Source organism: Microtus pennsylvanicus, chromosome 19 (genome assembly GCF_037038515.1).
Source record: "Microtus pennsylvanicus isolate mMicPen1 chromosome 19, mMicPen1.hap1, whole genome shotgun sequence".
Classification (NCBI taxonomy): domain Eukaryota; kingdom Metazoa; phylum Chordata; class Mammalia; order Rodentia; family Cricetidae; genus Microtus; species Microtus pennsylvanicus.
The window spans coordinates 35,419,146-35,428,936 of NC_134597.1; the positions used below are offsets into that span (position 1 = coordinate 35,419,146).

General features: G+C 41.1%; 1 protein-coding gene across 1 annotated transcript; it reads left to right on the forward strand.

Annotated features, from left to right (window-relative positions):
• Nucleotides 1-1,279: 1,279 nt before the first annotated feature.
• Pip (prolactin induced protein) lies at nucleotides 1,280-7,400 on the forward strand. Its single transcript, XM_075953786.1, has 4 exons — nucleotides 1,280-1,376; nucleotides 3,302-3,413; nucleotides 6,773-6,887; nucleotides 7,178-7,400. The coding sequence occupies exons 1-4, from the start codon at nucleotides 1,291-1,293 to the stop codon at nucleotides 7,300-7,302; spliced, it is 438 nt and encodes a 145-aa protein (XP_075809901.1). The 5' UTR covers nucleotides 1,280-1,290; the 3' UTR covers nucleotides 7,303-7,400.
• The last annotated feature ends 2,391 nt before the right edge of the window (nucleotides 7,401-9,791 follow it).

The following is a 9,791-nucleotide window of genomic DNA, read 5'->3' on the forward strand; positions in this document are numbered from 1 at the left end:
CCCAGCTTAAGAAGATGAAGAGATTAGCATAAGAATAAATAATCAGGGGAAAATTTTTAAAACTTCATCCACTGTGTACAAACAGCTAGACTTTAATTTCTCCACACTCACTAAAGCAGAATACATAGGTAAGTCTTAGACAGAAGACTTTCATATTCAGACTCCAGAGGATCATCCTGGCCTTTTGTCTTTCAAGAGATTTTTTTTTTTTAGTTTTTCGAGGCAGGGTTTCTCTGTAGCTTTGGAGCTTGTCCTGGCACTAGCTCTTGTAGACCAGGCTGGCCTAGAACTCACAGAGATCCGCCTGTCTCTGCCTTCCTAGTGCTGGGATTAAAGGCATGTGCCACCACCGCCCGGCTCAAGAAATTTTTTTAAGAAAAAAATCTCATAACAATAAATTTTAGGTTAAATGACATCTTTGGGTCAATAAAGACAGTGGGGATATGTAAGGAATAGGGAGTCTCCTGCCACTCCATGGGGGAGAAATGCATGTGCCAGAATGTCTCCGTGATATAGTTTGGGTTCTGTTGCAGTGGAGGAAGCCCTTGTCGTTATCTTCCTACATACCTTCTACCATAAAACAAGGGTGGGAAATGACTGGGGATTTTAAGGCTGAAAGGTTGGATTTGGCGATGCAACTATGTAAATGACTTTTATATAATGAAAGCATCATTCTCTCCTAGATATTTTGAGTATCTGGAAGACTTACTATCCCTCTTGAAGTACAGAAGGGTTTAACAGTCCCAAACATCACAATGTCATTGGGAGCTATGGTTACACTTCTACAACATCCAGAGAGCTCCGCCTTTCCTTAGTTCTCTCAGCTATATCGTTGGTAGTGGTTTCTGGATAACTGTGTCTGATCATTTCAGAACTCTAAGACATCTTCTTAGTGGCATCTCCTTTTGAATCACCTACAAAATCATCAAGTGAACGTGCTGTATAGCTGTTGCTTGGAACCTACCACACACTACGTCTGCTGACTGTGAAGATCGAACCAGCAGTGACTTAAGGAACAGAACAGAGAATTCAATGAGACAGAAGAAAAACATGTCTGTAAGCCAAGAACAGGCCTTTGAAGATCTCTGACACTGAGAAAATAAGGAAGTTCAATCACAGATATTCTAACAATTTAATTAATAATATTCATTCCATGGAAAAAACCAAACCTCCTCAACAAGGAAGGATCATGAGTACAGAGAATGCCAGCTTTTCTGCTTCCTCAATGTGAATATAAACTTGTGCTGAGCTCCAGTGGCCCTGCTGTTCGGGTGTCCTGTTTCCTCCACCATGCACGGTTTCTCATTCATGTTCAAAGCCGCCACCCTCTTGGTCCTGGGCCTGCAGCTGGGGATCAACAAGGCTCAGAATGACATGTGAGTCAAACCCTTCTTTTTCTGCAGAAAAGCCATGGAGATAATTCCACTCCTGATCTGGAAACCTGTACTTCTGTAGATTTTGAGACTGCAGAGATCTCTAGCCTTGGAAGCTCACATAGACCTCAGGGCTGATTCCATCCACTTAGTAGGCTCCATCCATTCCCTTCACATTTCCTCTGGTTGTATGGGCTTGCCTGGGAAACAAAACCTCTACTGTACGTGAGTTTGCTGTCAGCAATTAGTCTCACTCTCTCTGATTCACTGTCGGGATTTTTACCCAGTTTACCTGGCAAAGGTAAGAAGTCTGCACATTCTCACACCAGCTTCAGATGTCTTTGGCAGGGGTCACTGAGAAGAAGAGCTTTGTCACGGACCCATGGTCTCAGGATGAACTAGCCAAACAGGTATCATAGGTACTTTTCCTAAGATAAAACCAAGAGATAAACACTAGGATCTTTAGTAACACTCACACTAGCAGCTGGAAGCTACCATACTGAGAATCCATGTTTGAAGAAAGCAGAGAAGTTGAAAGAGTAGAATGAAGTAAGAAATTAAGCCAGAGGCCATGGGGGGAAGGGAAGCAGTGTTACCAAATTAAACTAGAAACACCTGCATTTGCAGCAGCCTAGGGTGCTGGCTTTCTGGATTATGACCCTTTGGATGCTCTGGGAAACTTGGTCAAATGTCTTGTCCACATATTCCAATTTGGATGGTGTTTTTTCCTGGGCCAGAGGGAAGCCCATGTTGAAATAAACCTTACACTTAAAGTGTCTAGGTCACCCACACTGGCCATAAGTCTCCTGTGTTTATTAACGAATACCTACCTTGTATGGAATCCCTAGACTCAGAAAAGAACTGGCATGGCTAATTGCTATAGCTAATCTAGTCACCGTGCCAACCCTAAACTCATTTACAAAATGGAAATTTTTAAGATGCCTGGTCTTCATGTATCTTTCCCAAAAACTGAGTCCTAGAGCATTTTGTACAAGAAGGAAAATGTAATATGTTTTGCCCTAGGAAAATGGAACTATGAATAATACTGTGTAGGAATTCTTTTCTACTCCACCGAACACCAAGGACCTTAGCCAAGTTTCTTTATAAAGAAGATGCAATCCCCTTGGCCCCGAAAAGCCTTTGTTGACTAAAGAGGAACACTTAGTCCTTTGCTTCATCTTAGGCTCCTTTTCTCAGCTATGATGTGCTCCCAATTACAATATGTGCAGATTTCCTGTAGACCTAAATAGATACACAGTCTTGGCCCTCTCTGGGAATCATCAAGGAAGATATTCAAGGGAGATCTCTGAACTGCTCCGGTGCAGAGCTGTTTACATGATTCTGTGGGTGTGAAGTTCTCTCCTAAGAACGACTGGACTCGTTCATTCCATTCAAACTGTAGGGCCGTGCTTCTTAACCTTTCCAATGCTGCAGCTCTTTCTTATGATTCCTCATGTGGTGGTGACTCCCCTAACCATAAAACTATCTTCATTGCTACTTCATAACTGTAACTTTGTTCCTGCTATGAATCATCATGTAAAACACCTGAGGTGTCTGATGGTCTTGGGTGACTCCTGTGAAAGGGGCCTTGCATCCCCCCAAAGGAGTCACGGCCCACAGGTTAAGAAGCACTGCTGTTGGTGGTAGGAAATAGCACGAGACAGTAGGTAGTTTTCCACTTTAAAATGTGCTATTTGAAACTGGAAAAAGAAAGATGTTCCATTTTGAACAATATGTCTGTTGCTTAATTAAACAAAGATAAATATTCAAACCAGCCAACATGCAAAAATTCCTGGGGATTGTGATGCTTAGCATTATGTCTAAGCTATCTAACTCCCTCCTTTGCTCTGTCCCCATGCCTCCTTCCAGCTTGGTGCTTTTTCCATGTACAGGTCTCTGATCTCTGTGCCCTGTTTTTCTCTTCCCAGAGAGGGTGGAAAGTCAATTTTATTTTATTTAGATGTTCCGAGATATGCAGAGGTAAACGAAGAGATCACTGTGAAACTTGGACTTGAAACACAATATAACGAATGTTCGGTGGTAAGTAGATACCTGGGACAGTGACTCCAAGTCAAAATCTGACTCCTGAGTTATAAACGATTGACTTTACCTCTTGTGTTAATACTGCATGATAAACTTAATTAAAAAAATCTTCATACATGTTTTGTCACCCAAATCTCACAACAGGGTGCAGAACTTTTAGCAGATGATGATTCCCATTTTACAGATTAAGACACCCTGGTCCAGAGGGGTCTAGGAAGTAAAAGAATGAGAAAGGAAGAAATGGAAAACTGGTAGAGTTTCCTCCAGGGTCATAAGCATGACTGGACTTTGATAAGGACTTGAGAACAGGGCTTTCGTAAGAATATCCTGCAATCAAACTCACAGGTTGGGACACAGGTAAAGAGAACACAAAGGGTCTGATTCTTCTTCTCCAGAAGCCCCCAAGCTGAGCCTGGTTTCCTCTTGCCCTTCCACTGCCTCCTGACCTGTCAAGATACTGAGCCGCGTCTTCTTTTTCTAGTGCGTTGTTTCTCAAAGAGCATTCCAAGTTCTGAAACTATAATAGCACTCATTACAAGGCAAAATCTTGCCATCTAGGGAGATGCCACATCTTCCATATCAAACATATGCCCAGGGTGTACAGAAGGGGGTTCCCAGCTCTACATGCTGAACAACCTGAAGACAGAATACAGCATTTTGCTACAGTTCCCTACAGCATGACTTTCTTAATTCAAGTGAGAGCCCAAGAATAGTGATCAAATAAGAAACAAAATAGTACTAGGAGAAGATTGTTTATTAAAATATAATCTAAAAGTACCCTCATCTTGATAAAAGAAAGATTCTTGGACATAGTGCAAACATATTCCACTGCTTTATCCTTTTTTCCCCCGTTTACAAGACAAGAACATGAACTGTGCTTGTTAATGTGGGTGTAGAATGGAGCTTGATTCAGAGTTTTGCAATTTGTGTTTTGTTAGTCATAACTACAGATGAGGTTGGGAAAAATGTTTATACAAGGTATACAAAAAGATCTCTGTGACAAAGACAGTTTCTGGTGATGATAAGCAATGAAAGCCTGTTTGTACCTTTAAAAATTTAGTGCAATAATGGTGTTGAACTCAACAAAATGGCATGTGATATTATAGTGAATACGTTTCTGATTTTAAGATTCACGCTTCTACTAAGAAAGAGTGATCTTATTTAAAAAATGCCCAAAGAGAATAAGCAAAGGGTGTGAAAACTCCATAAACAGTAAATTTTTCACCCATGATTTGTGTAAAAGGAATTTTTGCCGGTTTGTTTTAAGCAGCCTCATAATTTTGCTCTGGCTAAACTCATTATGAGCTCAGCATAAACTGTTTTCCTGATCCTCCTGCATCAGATTTCCAAATGTTGGGTTTATAGATAAGAGATGATAGCCATCCCATCCTGCAACAAATAATTTTTAAATGTTTTTTATGTGTATGAGTATTTTCCTCTGTACCATGTGTATGCCTGGTACCTGTGGAGGCTGGAAGAGGAAGTAGGAGTCCCTGAAACTGAGGTTTCAGGCGGCTGTAAACTGTCATTCGGGTGCTGTGAACTGTACCTGGATCCTCTGCAAAAGCAGCAAATGCTCTTATTGTGGAACCATCTCTCAGAGTTTTCTGAGGTGGGGTGTAGGAGAAGCTCAACATATAACTATAACTATAAAGTATATTCATACTTTAAACCTTTTAGGAATATATTTCTTTTTTGACTGAACATTGTAAATCCTCCTTTTTATAGTAATTATATTGTTTTGCCACTGAATATTTAACAACTTTTAGCTTTGGTGTCACATTTATTTATTTTAGAATTAAAAGCGAACAGCATATACCTGCTATTATACACTAGAATGTAATGACCCAAAAATTCTTTAATGCTGGAGAGAACTTGAGGTGAACTATAGCCCCTTGGCATCTTTGTGCAACAGACAAGTCTCCTGATCTCAGGAAACCTATAATTTTGTCATCAGAAAACTTCTTCTAAGGGCAAAATGTACACTTAATGACATGAGAAACTGCCATCTTAAATAATAATGATAAAATTACCTGCTACAGTAATCTATGTGTCTCTGTGTTTTTTAATGAAGTACCCCCAAATCTAACACATATGAGATGCAGGCAAAGTTAAATTTGCTTTGAGAAGGCACTGTCTGTGGTAGTTGTGACTGGCTCAGCTTAAAGAAGGAAGTACTGTGATGGCCGCTGACATCGTACCACGGGTGACGTGTACCACAGTCACTGGATCCTAATTTGTTGTTGCACATAATTCCTTAAAAAATCTAACTCATGAAGAAACCTTGGGAAAATATAATGAAAAGGAAACAAGGGCTTCTCTCAACACCAGAACAGGACTCTCTAAATACGGTTCTCAGACTGAATAGCATCCCAATGCTATTATTAGTGTTTGGGTGACTATCATTATTCAACATAGAGCTGCCAGATATCTGAGCAAACACCAGAGATGAGTATACAGCAGGTGTCCTCAGCCCCATGCCTGTCACTACTCTGATAATGATCAAGGTAAAAAAGAAATGAGTGCAGGCAGTATTTCAAGACAACTGAATCTGAAAATTGATATGACTTGCCTTCTTTCTACTTGTAGTAAAAATTCACATATACTCCTAATTCACTATGTTGCATTGATGACTGTAATTTCAGGAGAAATACTAAATCTCATTTAAAGGCATTTCCCCATCATTTTTCACACTTACCGAATTCTATTCACAGGTACATCTGGGTAGACGGATCCTTAAGACAAAACTCCTATGTTAGACACCAGAAACAGGAGTTACAGTTGTCTGAAGTCTTAAGCTGACAGGCATTCTCAGGTTTAAAAAGCAAAGAAACTGGCCCCAAAAATTATTTGCTTATCTAATTGTGGCCAGACATGAGCAGAGGCAGTAACTTCTAAATTTACGGTTGAAATAAAGGGGAGCAATAGATGAATTCAATTGTTACAGAGTTAGAATGGGGTTGCATATGGGCTTCGGCCATCATTCTCACAAAGCCTTGTCCTGACATGTACATTTAAACAGTTGGTCTGTTTAAATTCCACTAGGTCACAGAGGAAAATGCACATAAGTCCTTTCCTAGAACCCTAGCTGGTACCAAACACGAGCCTTCCCCCAGGAGATAGCCACAGTGGGGTAAACCTTCTTGCCTGATGGATTCACTTACATCCTCCTGAATCTTGTGCTCAGACTTCTCAGGCATGAGTCTGAAGGTATTAGGAGGGAGAGCCTAGCAAATCTAGCCTGTGACGTGAATATAAAGTGCATGTACCACTAGTTGATCTCAGCTACTTCCTCTCTTGTATTGCTCTCTTCTTCCAATTTTGTGGACTAACAACGGGCCATCTCTCCTGACCAGGTCAAAGCTTCCCTTGTAACTAATGTCCCAATGGAAGGTAGCTTCAACTATAAACAAACCCGCTGCCTCTGTAATGATCACCGAATAAACCTGTACTGGGACTTTCCAGTTAACAGTAAGTTGGAAGAACTACCTGCCAAGAGAGGAACATTAGAAACAAAGAGGGCCACAGAACTTTCTGATGGAAAAATAGAAAGTCGAGGTGGTGGGTGGACAGGAAGACCATGAGGGTGATTCCTGGGTTCTAAAGCTGTAGAAAGCATGGGGTGAGAAAATTAAATAGAGAGACTGGTTTGCAAGTAATTTGGGGAAATTGAATCCCAGGGGTCAGTTACCTGGTCCTAGTAGGAAAAAAGGAGGACCCTAACGTGTCTGACGAAAGTTCTTTGTCTTCATCTCTTCCAGAAACTCTCAATTTTGCAGCAGTGGTTGAAATTGTTAAGGACAAGAATATCTGTCCTAACGACGAGGCAATGGTGCCCATCAAAGGAGACCTGTATTACAGTTATCGTAGTGTGTATGTGTACTAATGGAAGCCTCTTATGTGTCTTTCAAAACCAATTCAGTTTTTTAATTAAAATTGACTGGAATATCCATGACAATCTGTTAAATAAAATTCCTGTAAGCTGCTCTGTGTATTATTGCATCTTGACTCCAAAATCTATCCTCAAAGTCAGCAAAGTACCCCAAATTTCTTACATTCATCTTTTAAAGAACCACTGTTGAGTTCTTACTATGCCGTGACAGAAAAAAAAAAAGGAAAGAAGGGCAGGAGCTTGACCTCGGTGTGTAATGCGCTTGCCATACAGGTGTGAGGATCTCACTTTGGATCCCAAGAATCCACATAAAGCCAGAAATGGTAGCAAACATATGTGACCCCAGTGCTTCCACGGTGAGATGGAAGGCAGAGATAAAAGTCTCCCCAGAAGCTTTTGAACAAGGTAGCTGGGTGTTTGCAGTGGTGAACAGCTGCAGATGTTCTTTTAAACTGGGTAGAAGGCAAGGGCCAACACTTGATCGCCGTATTATTCCGTGCACATGAGAGAAGAGCCTCTCCTCAAGAGTAGAAAGGTCACTGCTATGATGGTCCAAATACTCAACAAATAAGAGGGAGAGCCAGGGCAGGAAGCCCACCATCCCATTGCCCTCCAGGAGCTCCACCTTCATATTCCAGGAGAAGGGTTGATTTGAACGCAGGGAGTTGGGACAGCCTGTAGTCCTCGCCATGAACTGAAACACTGCATGATGTTCCACCCCTTCTTCTCAACCAGTTACAAACAAGAAGCTGTGATGATCTGGAGAGCTGGATACATCAAGCGCCCTGAGGTGCTTCCTCTGACAGTCTCCACTACTATTGTTTGATAGAATTGAGACATGAGCAAGGGTCATAAAATAGACAAAGCAAATTCTGGTATGTAAAGAAGCAGGTACCGGAAGCATAAAAAGGTAGCATATGCTCTGCAGGGAAGCTCTTTGGTCCTGGGCCTGAGGAAGTGGAAGGACTCAAGAGGATCTTACAAGAAGGCTCAGAATCAGAACAGATTGAGTTTATCTAAATCAGAAAATTGAATCACAGCCTCTAAACCAGTGATCCTAGATGAGGGTCCAAATCCAGGAAAGGTAAAGAAAGTTACTCAAAAAGGTTGCTTGAGATGTTACTAGGACACTAACACAAATTGCTCTGTCAAACAGGTGTTAAAGCGCATGCTTCCTTCTGAAGGTAAGGCATTGCCTCTTACAATGATCTGCATCTTTGCAGAGGGGACAAAGCTCTGTTTCTTTTTAGAGGGCCTTTCCTCAAGGCATATTTTCCTGGTATGTTGGTTTCCAACACCTGCATCAGACCTTGCCCCTGAACAACCCTCTCTTTAGCCTGGTGGAGACAGATTACTACCTTTCTGAAGATATTCAATATTTCCCAGGACTAAGATTATCAGTTAGTCTTGTAGTTGTGTCTATAATCATTTCCCTGAGGCTTTGTTTCAATTTTGCATCTGCTGCAGAAAACTCCGGCCACATTTAAAGGGTCATTTGAGTTGTCTAAGGCCCTCAATGCATGCTTTTGTAACTTTTTCTGGATGTTTAGAGCAGACTAGCGTAGGAAACAAACATCTATCAATATTTGACGCTAAGAAGAAATGAAGAGTCTGTAATTATAGTAAAAATAATCATATATTTGTTTATTGTATATGTATATGATAAACATACTTAGGCAGCATACTTGGGCCTTCTGGCTTGAAACTAAATCCTTTCTTTTTCCATTTTGGAATAATATTTACATATGGACAAAACCATCTCATCTGAAAATACTTTCCATTTTTAAAATTTTCTGTAGTTTATAACCCATAGTCCATCTGTTGTAGGGTACCTCCCAATTTCTCTTCTATCAGGTTCAGTGTGCTTGGACTGATATTGAGGTCTTTGATCCATTTGGACTTGAGTTTTGTGCATGGAGATAGATATGGGTCAATTTTCATTCTTCTATGGATGGAAACAGAAAATACTATCCTGAGTGAGGTAACCCAGACCCAAAAAGATGAACATGGGATGTACTCACTCATAATTGGTTTCTAGCCTTAAATAAAGGTCAGTGAGTCTATAATTGGATATCCTAAAGAAGCTAAATAAGAAGGTGAACCCAAAGAAAAACATATAGCTATCCTCCTGGGTAGGGGAAGTAGACAAGATTGCCAGGCAAAAACTCGGGATCTTAAGGGTGGGGTGGGAGGGGGTAAGGGGAGATGGGGAGAGAAAAGTGAGAAGGGTAGGATGGGGAGAACTTGGGGCAACGGGATGATTGGGATAAAGGAAGGTTGGATAGGGGAGCAGGGAAGCACATATCTTAATTAAGGGAGCCAGCTTAGGGTTGGGAAGGGACTTGGACCTAGAGGGGCTTCCAGGTGCCCAAGGTGAGGTCCCCAGTTAGTTCCTGGGGCAGCTGAAGATAGGGAACCTGGAATGATCCTATCCTATAACCATACTGATGAATATTTTGCATATCACCATAGAACCTTCATCT

Excerpts from the sequence above, each read along its gene's own strand:
- Pip (XM_075953786.1), top strand. The coding sequence starts at position 1,291 with ATGCACGGTTTCTCATTCATGTTCAAAGCCGCCACCCTCTTGGTCCTG. Across the intron at positions 1,377-3,301 it reads AACAAGGCTCAGAATGACAT|AGAGGGTGGAAAGTCAATTT; the intron begins GTGAGTCAAACC and ends TTCTCTTCCCAG. Across the intron at positions 6,888-7,177 it reads CTGGGACTTTCCAGTTAACA|AAACTCTCAATTTTGCAGCA; the intron begins GTAAGTTGGAAG and ends CATCTCTTCCAG.